General features: G+C 65.7%; 2 protein-coding genes across 2 annotated transcripts; one reads left to right on the plus strand and one right to left on the minus strand.

The window, feature by feature from the left end:
* The first annotated feature begins 1,266 nt into the window (after positions 1-1,266).
* OLFML2A (olfactomedin like 2A) lies at positions 1,267-9,590 on the plus strand. Its single transcript, XM_066332978.1, has 8 exons — positions 1,267-1,387; positions 4,978-5,241; positions 5,924-6,031; positions 6,136-6,321; positions 7,022-7,283; positions 7,391-7,612; positions 7,755-7,940; positions 8,180-9,590. The coding sequence occupies exons 1-8, from the start codon at positions 1,322-1,324 to the stop codon at positions 8,779-8,781; spliced, it is 1,896 nt and encodes a 631-aa protein (XP_066189075.1). The 5' UTR covers positions 1,267-1,321; the 3' UTR covers positions 8,782-9,590.
* Positions 9,591-15,693: 6,103 nt separating this feature from the next.
* RPL35 (ribosomal protein L35) lies at positions 15,694-17,643 on the minus strand. The gene is made up of 4 exons (XM_066332979.1): positions 17,569-17,643; positions 16,886-17,022; positions 16,510-16,591; positions 15,694-15,899 (listed from the first exon to the last, which is right to left on the minus strand). Exons 1-4 carry the CDS (start codon positions 17,569-17,571, stop codon positions 15,750-15,752), a joined length of 372 nt encoding a protein of 123 aa, XP_066189076.1. The 5' UTR covers positions 17,572-17,643; the 3' UTR covers positions 15,694-15,749.
* Positions 17,644-18,318: the final 675 nt, after the last annotated feature.

The following is an 18,318-nucleotide window of genomic DNA, read 5'->3' on the forward strand; positions in this document are numbered from 1 at the left end:
GGGCGGCACCGGGACCCCGCGGGCGGCACCGGGACACGGCGGGCGGCACCGGGACACGGCGGGCGGTACCGGGACCCCGCGGGCGGCACCGGGACCCCGCGGGCGGCACCGGGACACGGCGGGCGGGACCGGGACCCCGCGGGCGGTACCGAGACACGGCGGGCGGCACCGGGACACGGCGGGCGGTACCGGGACCCCGCGGGCGGTACCGGGACCCCGCGGGGCTGCCCCGGGACACCGCTCGCACCGACCCCCGCGGGACCCCGCACGGGGAAAACGCCAGTTTTACCCAAGGAGCTGAATTCGCAGCTGAATTCCCGCAGCGCCCGGAGGGAGCTGCAGCGGGCGGAGACCCCCGCGTGTCCCACCGAGCCCGAGCGGCTCCCGGCTCCCGGCTCCCGGCCCGGGGCAGCGGGCAGCGGCCCTTTGTTGCGCCCCGCGGCCGCGGAAAGTTGCGGGGCCGCATCGGGCAGTCGGAGCCCGCGGAGCCCCCGGTACCGCCCGCACCCCGGCTGGCACTCACCGCTGCGGGGCGGCCCCTTGCTGGCGGCGCGGGGCTCCGGGAGCTCGGCGGGCGGCTCCAGCTCCATGGCGGCGCCGGGGCCGCGCCGGGCCGGGGCTCGGCGGGCTCAGCGGCCCCCGGCGGCCGCGCTGCCCCATGGCCGCTCGGGCGCTGCTGACAGCCGGGGCCGGCCGCGCTCCGCCCCCCCGGGGCACCACGGGAGCCGTAGTCCGAGCGCCGCCGCGGGGAGCCGCGGCCCGGCCCCGACGGCCGCGCCCCCGGCCCGCCCCGGCAAACCCGCGCCGGTGCGCCGGGAGCGGCGGGGCGCCAGGGGGGCAGCCGCAGGCCGAGCCCCGAGCCGTGCCCGCGGCGCCGCGCTCCGCCGGAGGGGAACCGGGCACCGCCAGACGGGCGGAACCGGGCACGGGGCATGGCCCGGGGAAACCGCACAGCCCCGGCCAGGGTCCGGCCGGGCTCGCCCGGGGACACCGCCTCGTCTTCCTCCTCCTCCTCCTCGGGGATCGGCCAGCCCGGGGAGGGACGGGCAGCCCCGGTTCAGCGGGAGCCCCGGTACAGCGGGCAGCCCCGGTTCAGCGGGAGCCCCGGTACAGCGGGGGCCCCGGGCGGGCACGGCCAGCTCCGCCCGGGGGAACGCGCCGCCCCCGCGCCGCTGCTGGGGCCGGTGCCGGCGGGACGGGCCGGGCCGGGCCGGGGCGGGGCGGGACGGGCGGACGGGACGGGCGGCTCCTCCCCGCCGCCGGGACGGGCCGGGCCGGGCGGAGCGGGCGCTCGGTGCGGGCGGTCACCGCCGCTCTCGCCATGCGGGCGCTGCTGCTCCCCGCGCTCCTGCTCCCGGCGCTGGCCGCGGTGCGCGGCGCCGCCACGGTAAGGACGGGCCGGACCGGCACCGGCACCGGCACCGACTGGGCTCGGCACCGGGAAGGCGATCGCGGCCGGGAGCGATCACGGCGGCGGTCGGGAGCGGGCAGGAGCAGCCCCGTCCCCGCGGGGCCGGCCCGGTGTCCCGGCGCTGGCTGCTCTCCGGGCTCGGGCCGACACGGGCAGCGGGCGGGGGTCCCGGGAAAGGCTGCGGTTCGGTGCCGGTGCTCCCATCGCGGCGGGGCTTCGGCGCAGGGAATGAGCCGGGAGACGGGCGCGTTCGAGCGGTTGGAAGGTGCCCAAGCCCCGGCGGCGCGGTGATGGGCGCTGCAATGAGCCGCTCCGTGCCAGGGAGCACAGCCCAGACAAGCCTTTCCCCGCGGGGATGAGGAGCAGGAGCGGCACCGGGCGGCGGGGGGAGCCAGCCTTCCCCGTGCATCCAGGAGCCCTCGGTTCCAGCTGGAAGACGTCTTCCACGGGGTCAGTGGCCGTAGCGGGGCCGGAGCGGGGACACCGGGACACAGCCCAGAGGAATGGTGGTGGGAGCAGCTACTGCTAGGATCACCAAATGTTAAAACGACAGGATTTCCCAAGACGTTTGGTGGAAAACGACACTAACACAGCTGTTGTCGGCAGCACTTAGCTTGGAACAGATATCCAAAGCCTGGAATGCCCCGTTGCTTGGGTTCCCGGCGGGGTGCCAGGGGTGATGCTGGCAGGACTCAGCGATCCACGCGGTGCCGCCGCCTCCTCCATCCCTCCTCCCCGCAGGTGCTGCCTGCTGTGCTCGGGGGCGTTTTCTGCCTCCTTGCCGTTGGATGGGGTCCCATCGGTGGCCGTGCGTGTGCCACACGATTCCCTTGGCACGGCTGTGTCCCCGTGACCAACACGGGACTCCCAGCGCCCGGGGCCTGGCCGCCGTCAGCCACGGCCCAGCCCTGCCAGCCCCCTTCTGCCTCAGCTGCAGGACGTGTTTGACACCTTGTGCCAAGCCTGGCGGGAGGAGGAAGAGGAGGGTGACACGGTTTCGCTGCCGTGACGGGGACGTGCCTCCCGGCAGCTGTGCCAGAGGCGTGCGGTGCGGCAGCTTATCAACGCTGCGTGTTTTCCTCCGAGACGAGTCCTCTGGCAGCAGCCAAAGGACAGCTCAAAAGCTGGCCAAGGGTCATTGTCAAAGGTCCCGCTTTCTCCAAATAATGTCACAAACTCTGTGCTCACATGGATGCTCTTGCAAGAGGTCCCGGAAACTGGGAAAATTACCCAGCTCGCAAAACTTGCAGTGAGGAAACGCTCAGCAGAGTGCAGGGACACTGTCCCCACAGCGGCCGTGGGTGTGCAGCCCCCGTGGGGCTGGGACCCGCTCGGGAGGAGAGGCAGCAGCCACCTGCCAGCACCCTGGGGTGCTGCAGCGACTGGGGGCATCCAGGGAAAGAATCACCAGAGCCCCCGCGGGGCTGCCTCAGCCCCCCACGCGGGTTTATTGGGGAACTCACAGATTCCCACCTGGAGAGAGCAGAGCCCCACGGGCTGCCCTCTGCACTCACGTCCCCAGGCACCTGGGCACCGCCGGGGAGAAGGTCTGTGCGTGCCCTGGTGTGGCCTGTGCCCTGTGGAGTCGGCTACAGCCAGGCACGGGCTGCCAGAGAGCACCCGGCCCGTGTACCGCCGTGGGCGACCCTCACAGAGTCTCCCCACGTGGGAGCCTGTGTTAGAATACTTCCTTGTGGGCTTGTCTGTATAAATAGAGCACGCAGTTCCTGTGGAGGGGAGCTGCCAAACGGCAGAGCGAGGTGTGGTGTTACGGCCCCGCGGGAAGGTGCACAGACACCCACGGCGCCTTTGCCCACGCGGGACGGACGCGGCCGGAGCCGGGCGGGTCTCCGGGATGGGGCTGGCCCTTCATGCCGTGTGGGAGAGGTTCTGTGTCCCGGACACCTCCACAGCGAGCAGTGTCACAGCTTTGGCGGCTGCTCCGCTGTGTTTGCTGCTCTGCTCAGCCCGACCTCAGCGGGCCGTGCGGGCCTCCCGCTGCCGAGGGACGGGATGCGCAGCCCACGGTCACCTCCTCCCTCAGGAGGGAGCTTCCAGCGCGGGCAGTGCGGCCCTGCCCTGCACAAGGTGCTGGGAGCGGGTGACAGCGTGTGCCGGGCTCGGGCTGTGCTGCAGCACTGCCGCCTTCACCGCGCTCCGGCTGCGGGCAGCAGCGGGGGACCCACACTGGGACTCCAGTGGGCTTCCAGTGGGGCACGCCGTGGGATCCCCACAGGGATGGGTGCGCACCGGGACCTCAGGCAGCGCCGTGACACGGGTGGCCAGTGCTGTGGCCAGTGCTGTGGCCAGTGCTGTGGCAGGACAGCCACCGCCGGGTGTGTGCAGAGGGCAGGCAGATTCCGGGCTGGGACTCGTCCTGCCTGTTTGCACAAGTGCCGCCGTGGCCGTGGGGGAGCTCAGCGGGACCGCGAGCCTGGCGAGGTGCTGTTTGGGGAGGGGGTCCCTGCCCTGCTCCCTGCTGAGAGCTTGATTAGATTCTGCTCAATTTACAGCCCTTTGGCTTCCTGGGGTTTTCCTTCAAGCCAGCGGGACCTGGTTTCCCTTTGAACGAAAGAGAGGTTTTTGAAATGCAAACTGTGTGGAGTTTTGCAGCCCTTCAGAAGGGGAGGACGCCTCTGGGCCGTGTGGGCTGTGCGGAGCTGGGGGCCGTGCCCGGCTCAGGGGCAGCCGCCGCCCCGGTGGCAGCAGCCCCGCAGCCCTGCCGCTGCAGGAACGGGGATCCTGCGGCCACGGGCGCTGCCTGCAGGCAGGACACGGACCCCGTGGGCCTCTGCCCTTTCCCACGGCGCTCTGTGCTCCGGGGAGGACCAGGAACCAGATCTCAGCCTGTTTCCCAGCTCTGCCACCGTTGTGTTTCCCAGGATGAGTCAGAGTCCCTGTGGGCAGAGCGCTGTCCCTGCGGGGTCACCGCACTGCCGCTCCCTGCTCTCCCACCCTCCCGAGTGCTTGGGGCGGGCGCGTCCCCGCACATGGGACACCCAGAGCGCCCTGGCCACGCTCCTGCCAGCCCAGGGGTCCCCCGCGGCTGCACAGCCGGCGGCAGAGGGTGAGAGGACTCAGCTCCCCGTGCTCCTGAGCACAACGGGAGAAATGAGCTAAACCAGCCGAAAAGCACCCTGGGCTCCGCAGCGTGAATCGGGGCCATGTGTGCAAACAAGGGAGTCCTTGAGCCTTGTGCCTGGGGCCATCGCGGCAGGCTGAGGGGCCGAGCTCACCCCGAGGTGGCTGCGTGTCACCACGAACAACGAACCCTGTGTGGGCTTGGAGCGGGGCACAGAGGCGCTGCTGGCTCTTCTTGCCACCATCCCCGCTCACTGAGGTCTTGCTGGAGGCTGGGAAACAGCCACGGAAACGAGACTGAAGCACCTGGGCCACAAAACACTGGTGGCTGCAGGGATAAGCATCCTCACGCTCTTCGGGGCACCACCACCAGCCCCAGGGGCAGATCTCTGGGCAAGCAGCAGTGAGGGAGCTGGCTGGGATGGTCTGCTGGGGCTGCCGAGGGACACCTGGGTGGGACACCGGGCTCATCACCTGTCCCGCAGGCTCTGGGTGACGTGGACCAGGTGCGGATGACCTCGGAGGGCTCCGACTGCCGCTGCAAGTGCATCCTGCGGCCGCTGAGCAAGGACGCCTGCAGCCGCGTCAGGAACGGCAGCGCCCGCGTGGAGGATTTCTACACCGTGGAGACGGTGAGCTCGGGGGCTGACTGCAAGTGCTCCTGCACCGCGCCCCCCTCCTCGCTCAACCCCTGCGAGAACGAGTGGAAGATGGAGAAGCTGAAGAAACAGGCCCCTGAGCTCTTCAAGGTATCTGTGGTGTGGTGGGACTGGGGGCCAGACCCCCTCCTCATGCTGTGCAGCCGTGCCCCTGCCCTGTGCCTGTGCCTGTGCCCTGTGCCCTGTGCCCTGTGCCCTGTGCCCTGTGCCCTGTGCCCTGTGCCCCTGCCCTGTGCCCTGTCCCCTGTGCCCTGTCCCCTGTACCCCTGCCCTGTGCCCTGTCCCCTATGCCCTGTGCCCTGTCCCCTGTGCCCTGTCCCCTGTCCCCTGTCCCCTGTGCCCTGTGCCCTGTCCCCTGTGCCCTGTGCCCTGTGCCCTGTGCCCTGTGCCCTGTCCCCTGTCCCCTGTCCCCTGTGCCCTGTGCCCTGTCCCCTGTGCCCTGTGCCCTGTGCCCTGTGCCCTGTGCCCTGTGCCCTGTGCCCCTGCCTTGTGCCCCTGCCCTGTGCCCTGTCCCCTGTGCCCTGTCCCCTGTACCCCTGCCCTGTGCCCTGTCCCCTATGCCCTGTGCCCTGTGCCCTGTGCCCCTGCCCTGTGCCCCTGCCGTGTGCCCTGTGCCCTGTGCCCTGTGCCCTGTCCCCTGTCCCCTGTCCCCTGTCCCCTGTCCCCTATTGCCCTGTGCCCTGTCCCCTGTGCCCTGTCCCCTGTCCCCTGTCCCCTGTCCCCTGTGCCCTGTGCCCTGTGCCCTTACCCCATCCCTGCCTCCCCTCTGCAGCTGCAGTCCATGGTGGACCTGCTGGAGGGAACGCTGTACAGCATGGACCTGATGAAGGTGCACTCCTACATCAGCAAGGTGATGGCGCAGATGAACACCCTGGAGGAGGTGGGTGAGCTCCAGCAGCACCATCCCCGCCCTGCTCCCCGCTGGGCAGCTCAGGACCCTCCAGGAGCTCCCTGAGTGGGGCTCCAGCCTCTCCTCTCCCGCAGACCATCAAGACCAACCTGAGCAGAGAGAATGACTTCATGAAGGAGAGCGTGCAGCACCTCACCGACCAGATGAAACGCTACGAGAACTACTCTGACATCATGATCAGCATCAAGAAGGAGATCTCCAACCTGGGCTACCAGCTGCTGCAGAAGGATGCGGCTGCCATCCCTGAGAGCAAGGGACAGGTACCCCAGGGCACAGGTACCCCAGGGCACAGGTACCCCTGGGCACAGGTACCCCAGGGCACAGGTACCCCGGGCACAGGTACCCCTGGGCACAGGTACCCCGGGCACAGATACCCCAGGGCACAGGTACCCCAAGGCACAGGTACCCCCGGGCACAGGTACCCCAGGGCACAGGTACCCCAGGGCACAGGTACCCAGGGCACAGGTACCCCCGGGCACAGGTACCCCAGGGCACAGGTACCCCGGGCACAGGTACCCAGGGCACAGGTACCCCAGGACACAGATACCCCAGGGCACAGATACCCCAGGGAACAGGTACCCAGGGCACAGATACCCCAGGGCACAGGTACCCAGGGCACAGGTACCCCAAGGCACAGATACCCCCAGGCACAGGGTACCCCAGGGCACAGATACCCCGGGCACAGGTACCCAGGGCACAGGTACCCCAGGGCACAGATACCCCTGGGCACAGGTACCCAGGGCACAGGTACCCCCGGGCACAGGTACCCCAGGGCACAGATACCCCCAGGCCCAGCCCCATGCAGGCACAGTGAGAGCTGCCAGGCAGGGCCAGGCTCCCCCAGGTTTGTGGTGGGTGCATTGGGGTAACTCCAGGGCTGTGCCCGCTGCCTGGCACGGCGGTGGCAGGGCAGAGGAGGGCGTGGGAGGGAAGGGGGTCTGAGCAGGCTGTGCCCCCCAGGACACGACAGGTGGCCGAGAGAAGGAGGCGGGACGGTACCCCAGCTCCCGCAAGGCGCTGGGGGACAGGGCAGGTCCCCGAGCGCCCAAGGAGAAGCCGCTGAAGCCCGAAAAGCCCAAAAAGGAGAGCGCCAAGGCCAGGGCGGGGTCACAGCCCACGGCCAAGCCCAAGCCCCTGGCGCAGCAGCAGACCGTGGTCCGCGGCATCACGTACTACAAGGTCGGGCCGGCGGCAGCGGCGGAGGGGCCGGCCGGCAGCCGCGGTGAGTCGGGCCGGGCAGGGATGGGGGGCTGGAGGGCAGCTCCCCCCGAGGCCGAGGGCCGGGGCTGCCCTTACAAACACACTGACCCCCGGCTTGTCCCCGCACAGAGGGCCCCGCGAGAGGGGCGGTGGTGTCAGAGCAGCAGGAGGACAGGGGCCCCCCGCCCCTCTCAGCCCAGGGCACCCCAGCCCAAGCTGTTGCACAGACAGAGACCACCGTGCCCATCACCACGGCTGCGCCCAGCACCGGCCCGGCCCCCCGCAGCACGGCCCGCAGCGCCCCCGGGCACGGGGCTGACAGCACCAGGGACCCCGAGACACCGAACAGAGGTGGGTGAGCGGGGGGCACCCAGCCCTGAGCGCCCAGTGCCCCTGGCAGGCTAAACCGGCAGTAATCTGCCACGGGGAAGGAGGAGGAGTCGGCTGCCTGGGGCAGGGATAAACCTTCCTCTTCCTCCCCCTCGGTACCCAGTAAAGGAGGTGGAGTGCGAAGGCACCATCGAGTCGGTGGAGCCCCCCACGGAACACCACAGCTACGGGCGCAATGAGGGCGCCTGGATGAAGGACCCGGCAGCCAAGGATGACCGTATCTACGTCACCAACTACTACTATGGGAACAGCCTGGTGGAGTTCAGGAGCCTCGACAGCTTCAAGCAGGGTGAGGGGCGAGCAGCCGAGTGGGCACAGGGTCCCTGGCTCCTCCCTGGTGGGTGTCCAGTGCTGTGTGACACCAGCTGTGCTGGGCCCTGGGGCGGTGGGCAGCTGAGGGGAGCTGGGGGGCATCCAGAGGGCAACAAGGGGGACATGAGTCCCCTGCTGCTGCCAGCAGGCTCTGGCCATCGTGCACGGCACCCCAGTGCTGTGGAGGGTCCCAACATCTCTCCCACCCACTCACAGGCCGCTGGAGCAACCTCTATAAGCTGCCCTACAACTGGATTGGCACCGGGCACGTGGTGTACAGAGGGGCCTTCTACTACAACCGTGCCTTCACCAAGAACATCATCAAGTATGACCTGAAGGAGCGGTTCGTGGCGGGCTGGGCGCAGCTCCACGACGTGGTGTATGAGGACACGACGCCCTGGAAGTGGAGGGGCCACTCGGACATCGACTTTGCTGTGGATGAGAGCGGGCTTTGGGTCATCTACCCCTCGGTGGACTATGACTACTCTCAGCAGGAGGTGATTGTCCTCAGCCGGCTCGACCCCGTGGACCTCTCGGTGCGCAAGGAAACCACCTGGAAGACGGGGCTGAAGCGCAACACCTACGGGAACTGCTTCATCATCTGTGGCATCCTCTACGCTGTGGACACCTACAGCCAAAAGGAAGGGCAGATCTCCTATGCCTTCGACACGCACACAGACACAGAGGCAGAGCTCCGACTGCCCTTCCTCAACCACTACTCCTTCACCACGCAGGTCGACTACAACCCCAAGGAGAAGGTGCTCTACGCCTGGGACAACGGCCATCAGATGACCTACGGGCTCCGCTTCGTGGTCTGAGTGCCCGGGCGGGTCCCACTGCACTCCTGCACCCACCTGTGCTGTGCCTGGCTGGGGCACCCTGACGCAGCCTGGCCCTGGCACCCCAACTGCAGCCAGGGCTGCGGCAAGAGCCCGCCTTCCACCCCAAAACCTTCCCCATCTGCTATGGCAATCACCTGCACCGTGCCCACTGTACTGCAGGGCAGGGAGAGCACGTGAGAGCAGCGCCCAGCAGACACCCCTGTGACAATGTGGCCCCTGGGGCCGTGGCAGCTCGGCCAGCATCGCTTCCCAGGGACACAGAGAGGAGCCCAGCCCCATATCCCTCTGCCCCTGCTGGCACCTCCCGCCCTGCACCAGCGCACTGAGCAGCCCCTGCACTGCCCCCGGCCCGGCCACAGTCCCCACCGGGACCGTGAGTGCCATCGCTGCCTGTGGTGCCACTGCTGGCATGGCCCCAGGCCGGGGCCCCTCACTGCCAGGCGCCAGCAACAGGTGCCAGTCGCTATTTTAGGAGATGTGGTTAAGATGCCTTTGCTTTTGCTGATCATGAGTTTGTTATTTAAATGCGTTCACTGGAGCCATGCAAGTCCCCTTCGGCAGCGGGTGTGGAGGAGCCTGCCTGGAGTGTCCTGCTCACACAGCCACCTGCACACCTGCCCTCACACCTGCCCTCACACCTGCCCTCACACCTGCCCACACCCAGCACTGGACAGCGCAGCCCTCGGGCCTCTCACTCTCCGTGTGAGGCAGAGCAAGGGGCTGCGAGCGCTTGGCTTGGTTTTGGTCATTTAGACATGAACAGTATTAAAATGTAACAGATGTGAGAGCGGGCTGCACGTGTTGTCATTTGTTCTGAAGCTGGGTAGGGAGCAGGCGGCAGGGTGGGTGCTCACCATCCCCATCCTTCACTGTCCCTGTCCCTCACCATCCTCATCCGCTGACCCGACTTCCGTGGCCGGGAGTGCCCGGGGGTTGCTGTCACACCTGTTGCACACCTTGCAGGCACATCTGCCCAAACCCGGCCCGGGGCGGGCACAGCGCGTCCCCCAGCAGCACGGGCCCGGTGTCCCGGCAGTGCAGAGACCGGAGGGTCCCGGGTCCTGGGGTAAAGCTTTAGCATTGTGCAGCCGGAGCTGCAGCCCGAGAGGCGCCGGGGGCGCGGAGCAGCTGAGCGTGGGCACGGGCAGCAGCTGCCCTGGCGCTGCTGTGGAGCTCGGCAAGCGCCTGAGAGCGGCCCCCGAGCCCTCGCCTTCCCGGCCGTGTGTCCGCGGGCAGCGTCCCCCGGGGCCCCGCACACAGTGTCCCTGGGAGCGGAAAGGTGACCAGGACCTGAAACTGGTGTCAGGCACGGGGCAGCCTGGCATCCCCTGTCCTGGCCCCACGCTGCTGCCAGGTTCTCCTCTGGCTCACGGCAGCACCTGCCCTTGTCCCTGTCCCTTCCCTTCCCCTGCCCCTGTCCCATCCCTGCCCCTGCTCCTATCCCTATCCATGTCCCTGTCCCTGTCCCATCCCTGTCCCTGCCCCATCCCTGTCCCTGTCCCTGTCCCTGTCCCTGCCCTGTCCCTGTCCCATCCCTGTCTCTGCCCTGTCCCTGTCACTGTCCCTATCCATGTCCCTGTCCCTGTCCCTGTCCCTGTCCCTGCCCCTGTCCCTGTCTCTGCCCTGTCCTTGTCCCTGCCCCTATCCATGTCCCTGTCTCTGTCCCATCCCTGTCCCTGCCCCTATCCATGTCCATGTCCCTGTCCCTGTCCCTGTCCCTGTCCCTGTCCCTATCCCTGCCCTGCCCTGTCCCCGTCCCTGCCCCGAGCCCCCACGCTGGCCGTGCACTGCACCCCTCACTTGGCCGTGGGTCCTCGCCACCAGAAAGGAGCCGGCCGACTTTTCCCCCCGACTGGGTCCCTGCCAGGCTTTTATCTAGTGATCCCCAGCAAATCCCTGTACAAACAATACGGATTTCTGACATTTTTTCGTGGTAAAGTAAACTCCCAGCACATCTCTAATTCCAGGGCTTTGTTGTTCTTCCGCAGGGGCTGCCGTGGCTCCGCGCTGTGCTGGGCTGGGCTACGGACACCCCTCCGCTCCCCTCGGCCAGAAAACATGGGAAGGGAGGAATGAAACCCACATGGTCAGAGCCGTGCCTTGTGTTGGGTCCTTTGGGCTGCGGTGGGGAGTGCTCAGCCCCAGCAGCTCTTTGTGAGCTCAGCCTTGTTCTGGCACAGGGCCCTGGTCCTGCTCTCTGGTCCCACCTTCTGCCCCTGGTTTCAGTTCCAGTCCCAGGACAAGCCAGGCTGGGCAGGACAGGGATCCCCGAGCAGGACACAGTGGGGACATGTGGGTGGGGGCAGGATGGGCTCCCGCTGCGACAGGCGCTGCTGACTTCCAGACATTCCTCCTGTGCGTGGCCGGCACCACCTCGGCTCGTAACGTGATTAAAAGATTAAAATCTCTCCGTTCAGCAGCAAGCAGCAAATGAAGCTTGAGACAGGGATGTTGGGGGGCTGTGGGGCTCGAAGACCCCGTGAGAGCGATGTGGAGCCTGGGGAAGGGCAGCTGAGGCCATCTGGGCAGGTGGCTCTGGTAGCACAGCCCTTGCTCCCAAAATCTCCTCCTGTCCCCGGTGCAGCCCGGCAGTAAGCCCTGATCCCCCCCTGCTCCTTCTCAGTTACTGGCCGGGCTGCTTTGTTTGTGGTGGTTTTGCCTCCTTCCTGGCCCAGGCTGGCGTCCTGCTCTCCCCACGGTGCCAGCCCAGTGCTGAGCTGTCTCGGGGCTCAGGTGAACTGGGGGTGGCCAGTCTCTGGGTGGGCAGAATGTACAGTGGGCAGGTGACATCCTGGCCAGAGCCTGCCCATGGTTGCGGTGTGTTGGCACCCACTGAGGGTGCACCAAAACTTCAGTCCTTGTTCCACCCCAGGAGCTGCCTCTGCCCCGATCCCCTGCAGCTGAGCAGTGTGGGCACAGCCAGGCTCCAGGAGCAGGGGCTTGGCAGAGGGCAGGGACGTGGTGTCCAGCCATGCCGGGTCATCCCCAGGGAGAAGAAAGCTCAGTGCCACCAGCCATTTGCTGCCCATGCTGGGACGTTTGGTGGGAGAACGTCGGTGCCTGGCAAGTCTCCAGGAGCTGCAGGGAGGTGCAGGGACGTGGTGTGACGTGGGGACACAGGTGCCAAGGCTGACGACCCCGAGCAGCTGTGGGAAAGGGCTGGGCAGCGGGTGGTGGCCGGAGGGAAGGGAGGGGAGCCACGGGCCTTGGCGGTGCCGCCGCTGACTCACTCACCAGTGGAAACAGAAATCTTTCCCAGGCTTACACCACCAGCTCCACAGCACCCCGGCTTTGCCATGGCAGCCCCTGGGGGTGGCAGGATGCACCTGCAAACACCCCTCCCCTGGCAGCACCCATGGCACGGCACAGCAAGGAGCAGGGCTCCCGTGGCCAGGCTCTGCTCAGCCTGCTGCAGGGGCTTTCTCCATCTCCCTAGAGATGCACAGCCAGGCTGGCTGGCAGCCAGGAGCCCCAGCACACAGCAGCCCCCAGCCCCGGGAGCCCCAGGGCCACCTTTGCCCCCGGGACGGCGGGAGCAGAGCCCTGCAGCACAGCGCCTGCATCCAGACACTGCCCGTATTCATGGAGCAGCAGGGCCAGGGCAGAGCGGGGGCAAGTCCTCCCCCAGAGTGGCCAACAAAACGGGCATTGAGGGCTGGGTGCGGGCCCCTGCCCCGGGCAGGCCGAGGCTGTCGGTGAGGCCAGCAGGACACGGCATTTTTCTGCCAGGCCTCACAGCGTGGGGCTTGTGGTCACCAGATGCACCAGACACGCTGCTCGCACGCAGGGCCAGCTCTTCCAGTGCCTGTGCCGGGCCTGGCACAGCCGAGGGCACTGGGATGTGCCCACGGGGCTGCTCCAAAGCTCCCTGCCCCACAAAGCACTTGGCATGTCCCTCCATGTCCCACTGTGTGCAGAAACCAGGGGCAGCCCTGTGGCAGCACTCAGGGCAGCAGCCAAGGACTGTCCTGGAGGAGGAAGGTGACAGGAGCAATACCAGGAGTGTTAGGAGACCTGGGGGCTGTGTCCATCGCAGCAAACACCAGCCAAGGGAGGTGGTCCCTAGGCTTTCCTCAGCAATATTTGGTTTATAGTCGGGCTCAGTCTTCAGGGTTTTTCCATCCTAAAAGACTGATTATACAACACACATCTGCCTCTGCCCCCTCTGCAGCCCCTCCTCCTCCAGCCCCCAGGCCCTGCCCCAGAGGCAGAATCGGGTCCAGGAGTGGGTGCTGCCAGCCCCCACACACACCATCCGCTCCGGGCCGGTCCTGCTGTGCTGGGCACAAACATCTGGTCCTGTTGGATGTGTTCCAGGGCACAGGGCCAGGGCTCCCTCCGCGACCAGCCCTGGGCCGTGCCCTGCAGCCAGCCAGCAGCTGCTCCTCCGTCCTCATCCCCGCCCGGGAAATTATTTATTTGTCCAAGAACGTCTTTTCCCAGGAAACCTCTCCAGTGCTCAGGGACATCTTCAGTTAGGAGGAGCAAATAAACAGTTTGAGCCTCCGAGGTTCTGACACTCTGCAAACACCGGTGCTAAACCCAGGGCAGCTGTGCGGGGTCAGCGCTGCAGCACGGCGGGTCCCTGCAACCACCCCAGAGCCAGGCACAGCCGTGCCACAGGGGGACAGGGCCCACACAGCCTGCAGGGGCACAGGGGACGTGCTGTGTGGTCCCCACAGGGGCAGCACAACACTGGGATACTCCGGGAGTGTGTGACCCTTAGTTGGGGGTTCCTGCCACTGGCCTCCCTCCACCTGGGGACCGGCAAAGCTGCAGAGGGTTCACTCAGCCCTGACAGCAGTGGCTTCTGCCAGGGAGCTGGGGAAGCGTGGGCACCCTCTGGGGCTGGCTGGTAAAGTGGGAACCAGCACAGACCACCAGAGACCCCAGCCAGGCCAGGCTCTGCCTTGTTCTCACAGCATGAGCCAGAGTGTTCTCCGCCAGTGCCCTGAAGGAAGCTCATCACTTCACCTCTGTGTCCTCTCAATCAGTCTGTTGTTCCTGGTCACTTAAAGGGCTGCTTGTCTGCAGGACGTCTCCTGTAACAGGACAGGGCAGTTCTGATGGAAGGGCCAGACTGGTTGGTTTTGTGACACAGCTGTGGGTGGACGGAGTAATTCAGCCCCAGGATTTAGAGCAGTGCCAGAAACATGCTCACCCCCTCAAATGGCTGCTGTGGGCTGTGCACAAGCTGAAGCCTGAGCTTTTTTCCAGTAGTGCTTCCCACTTCAGCATGGGCATGGCTCCTGGTTGTTCAGTGCCTGCTTAGTTGGGGTTTTTCCCCAATTTTGTGTTTCCCACCCTCTTGTTACTGACTGGCATGCCAGTGATCTGTACTGATTGGATCCTTGAGACAGCAGATCCTCTCTCGGCAGTGCAGCTGCTCCTGTGGCTGGGGTGGAAGGTGACACCAGGAGCACACCCTGACACTGCCACCAGTCTGCAGAGCACAGCTCATGCCGTGTGTCCCTTGCTGTGTTGTCAGGAACGCTGGCAGAGAAGTCATGCTCCTCTCAGCCGCGCTGCTGGAGCAGCACAGGGCACACACCTTTCCAAAGAGAACCCCAAATGAGCCAGGTATGATCTGGCAGCAGCCACCTGCCCCAGCCTGCCCCATTCCCAGCACAGGGAATCAGCCCCTCTCCTGGCTCCTGGGACGGGAGTGTGCTCATCTGGGATCCTCACAGGGGCTGTGTGCTGGGCAAGGAGCTGATGCTCCCCCAGAAGCAGCTCTGCCAGCCACAGCACGACACTCCCACGTGGAGCCACAGCCCCGTGTGAGCTCTCTGCCTCCCTGGGAACAGGAGCTGGAGCCAAGGAGCCGGTTCCCACATGCAGCCCGCTCCGCAGCCTGGCCCAGCCCCGTGCCAGCCCCGCTCCTCACTGCCAGACACGTCCCTTCACCCAGCCCCAGACAAAGCCGCGGCTGACATCACACCACAGCCACCCCTCGCAATGCCACCATGTAGGGGAAACTCCCTGCACCGCATGTGATTAGGCCTCTAGGGGTAAAACTGGCTGGAGGCTTAAAAATCCTTAATTGAGGGAGCAGAATTAAGATTTTTTTCCTAAACAGAATCTGGATCCAATCTAGGAACTCCCTAATGGATAGGGAATTTTTTATGTTCGAATGCATTGGCTGCACTAACACAAACCATGAGTGCTGCAGCCCTCACGCTCCAGCAGCACTGTGGAACTCTTTCTCACAATCAGGACCAAAAAAGGCTTTTGGAGTTGCAGCTCTGTCCAAGTCCCAAAGAACTCCATGGGGGACAAACCATTTAACCCATGCTGCGCTTTGCAGGTAGACAGAAGTGTGGAATTTTGAGGCCATGGATGCCCTGGAGTTCAGCAATGCCACCCCTGGAGCTCAGACCTTTTTCCCACCCTGGGCTGCCCTCAGCAGCACCCTCACCTACACAGGGAACACCTGGTCTGAAACTATCCCCCTCTCCCAGAGGGATCTCAGGAGCTATGAGCTGCCCAGGGATCTGAACAAAGGGCTGACAAGTTTCCATGAAGTCCTCCAAAATCCCTCAGCTAATTAATTTATTCCTATTAACACTTAAACACTAGCACAGGATAAAACTTTAAATTGTGATAAATAGTGACAAATATCAACTGACTACCATTTTTTTTGTGAGAAGCTTCCATTTTACCTCAATCTCAGGCTAAATACTTCTTCCATGTTTGGTTGAACCAGCCTCCCAGATCTGTACCCATTCACTGCCTGTCCCTCAGAGGAAAATAAACTGCCATGTCTGTATTTCCATTAGCAGTCACCGTTCAAACACCTCCTGTGAAGCCTCCCATTTCCCTCCATTAAGCTGATGACTCCTTTACGGCCTCTTTACCCACCACTAGCAAAGAAACCACCAGTGACACTTCCAAAGCAAACTGCATTTAATGAGCCATCCCCAGGAGCTGCAGCTGCCTCGGGGCTATGCCTTGATGGCGAATTTCCTGGCCGGGTACAAACGTTCCTTTCGCTGCTGCTTCTTGGTCTTGAGGTTCTCCTCGTGCTTGTTGAGCCTGCGCCGCATGGCCCGAGTCTTCTTGGGCCGCAGATCCAGGGGCTTGTACTTCTTGCCCTGTTTGCAAAGACACACAGCAGTGAGTTCAGGTATTGCTCCTGCCACAGCGCCAGCACCGCTGTCCAAACCTCCTCTCCTTGGGACTACCATTACAGCCTGGAAGTTTAGGAGACTCCACTGGGAAACACGAGTGGATTGTAACCTTTGCAGCAGCTCTGGCTCAGGTTTAAGTAATGCCTAATCTTACAAGCCCCAGTTATCCAGCACCTCTTGAAAAGTTATTTTTTTTCCCCACCCAATGTAGTCTATAGCCACTCCAGGAAGTGATATTCTAAAAATCACAGAACCTTATGGCATTAAAGAATTTCTTGGGCACCTATGAGATGATTAAATTTGAAATAAAAGAGTATCTGCATTTCTGCAAACTACATCTCCCAAGAAGTTCATCCCATCCCACAGCAGGGATGCTGCCAGAAGACTCTCCTGCAAAAGCAGACTCACACCAAGCTTGAAGATCTCAACTATGACCAGAGAACTTTAAACTGAACATTAATGATAGTTTTTCACTGAGCTATAAGCTTTTAAGTAGCAATCCTTCTTCCCACGAACTTTGTAACTGTGAACAGCAAGAGCATAAAGGCCACTTACAGAAGATGCTTGTCCTTACCTTGTAGAACTTCCTCAAGTTCTCCTTCTGGGTCTGGTTGATGACAGTCAACACTCTGGCAATGGATTTGCGCACCACACGGCTGCAGGCGGGGAGGAGAGGGATGTCAGGACAGCCATGGATCCAACCCTAGGTACGGGTTTGTGCCCAGGACCCCTCACACTGTGCCCGCCACAGCGCCCGGCTCATCTCCGCCCAACACCTCTGAGCAGGGACACACAGACCGACCCTCAGGCCTACTGAGACGTGCTCCTCTTCCACGCCGGTTTTACAGGTTTGTTTTTTTCAGAACACACAACACCCGCGGCCTGCGAGAGCAGCTCTAAGCGCAGCCCGGGACTCGGCGGCCCTGCCCAGCTCCCCCGGCCCCACTCACATCTTGGACAGCTTGGAGGCCGCCCCGCCGGTCACTTTGGCCACGCGCAGCTGCGACAGCTCCACCTTCAGATCGTCCAACTGCTTCAGCAGCTCCTCCTTCTTCTTCCCGCGCAAGTCTCGGGCCTTGATCTTGGCCTGCGGGCGGCGGACAGGCCGTCAGTGCCCCCGCCCGAGCCCCGCGCCCGCAGCCCGCCCGCCCTCAGCCCCCGCAGCGCCAATGTGCGGGCCCAGGGCCCGGAGCGATGTGAGCGGACTGCCGGGACTCCCGGCCCGGTGGGACGGGGAAATTCCCGGTTTGCCGCTCCCGGATGGGGGTGGATCCCGGGGTGGCCGTTCCCGCGGGATGCCGGCGGGTCCCGAGTGCCGATCCCGCGGGATGCCGGCGGATCCCGAGTGCCATTCCCGTGGGATACCGGCGGATCCCGGGTGCCGATCCCGCGGGATGCCGGCGGGTCCCGGGTGCCATTCCCGTGGGATGCCGGCGGATCCCGGGTGCCATTCCCGTGGGATGCCGGCGGGTCCCGGGGTGGCCGTTCCCGCGGGATGCCAGCGGGTCCCGAGTGCCATTCCCGTGGGATACTGGCGGGTCCCGGGTGCCATTCCCGTGGGATACTGGCGGGTCCCGGGTGCCGATCCCGCGGGATGCCGGCGGATTCCCGACGCGCGGCCCGGCTCCCTCACCATGGCGGGCGGCGCGGCGCGGAAGGGCGGAAGCGGCGCAGGGACAGGGGCGGGGCCGCGGCCGGACCGTACCAACGAGTGCCGGCCGGGGGGAGGAGCCTGCGCCGCGCGCCCCCCGCGGGGTGCACAGTGGGCCCGGCCGGGGCGATGACAGGGAGGGCGGGAGGCACGGCCGGCCCCGGGCGCTGGGGCTGCAGCCCCGCGGGAGCCTCTCGGTGCTGCGGCTGCCGCCCTCGCTCTCTCTCGGCCACCGGAGGCCGGTCAGAGCGCAGCCGGTGTTCCCGCGCTGGCCGAGGTGCGGCACTCTTACACCGGCAGTGATGGGGACGTGATGGCGGGCGGGGCGGGAGGAGCCGCCGCGACACCTCAGGGCAGGGGCAGGGCCGTGCGCGCAGGCGGCCGCGTGGGACGGACGGACGGACGGGCGGACGGACGGGCGGACGGACGGAAGGGCCGGTCGCGCTCCCCGCGGTGCCGCCGCCGCCGTATCCAAGCAGCCGCCGCGCCTCACCGGCAGCGGGGGGCGGAGCCTCTCGATTGATCACCGGCGCAGCCAGTCAGAACGCTTTTTCGCCGTTAGCCCGGGCGCTCGGCCAATAAGAGCACCCGGGGGCGGGGCTGGCCGGCGCGGACCGGCGGGAGGCGGCAGCCGCGCTCCCCCGAACCTCGGCGGCGCTGCGGCCGCGCCCGGACCGGGACCGCGGTCGGGACCGGCGGGTGCGGACGGTGACCGGGGCCGTCCGGCAGCGC

This window comes from Sylvia atricapilla, chromosome 19 (assembly GCF_009819655.1).
Source record: "Sylvia atricapilla isolate bSylAtr1 chromosome 19, bSylAtr1.pri, whole genome shotgun sequence".
NCBI lineage: Eukaryota > Metazoa > Chordata > Aves > Passeriformes > Sylviidae > Sylvia > Sylvia atricapilla.

What these genes read in the sequence shown, in the direction of transcription:
- OLFML2A (XM_066332978.1), top strand. Translation starts at nt 1,322, where the DNA reads ATGCGGGCGCTGCTGCTCCCCGCGCTCCTGCTCCCGGCGCTGGCCGCG. An exon ending in CGGTGCGCGGCGCCGCCACG is followed by an intron (nt 1,388 to 4,977) that starts GTAAGGACGGGC and finishes CCTGTCCCGCAG; the next exon opens with GCTCTGGGTGACGTGGACCA. An exon ending in TCCCTGAGAGCAAGGGACAG is followed by an intron (nt 6,322 to 7,021) that starts GTACCCCAGGGC and finishes TGTGCCCCCCAG; the next exon opens with GACACGACAGGTGGCCGAGA.
- RPL35 (XM_066332979.1), bottom strand. An exon ending in GCCTCCAAGCTGTCCAAGAT is followed by an intron (nt 16,592 to 16,885) that starts GTGAGTGGGGCC and finishes CCCCGCCTGCAG; the next exon opens with CCGTGTGGTGCGCAAATCCA. An exon ending in ACTTGAGGAAGTTCTACAAG is followed by an intron (nt 15,900 to 16,509) that starts GTAAGGACAAGC and finishes CTTTGCAAACAG; the next exon opens with GGCAAGAAGTACAAGCCCCT.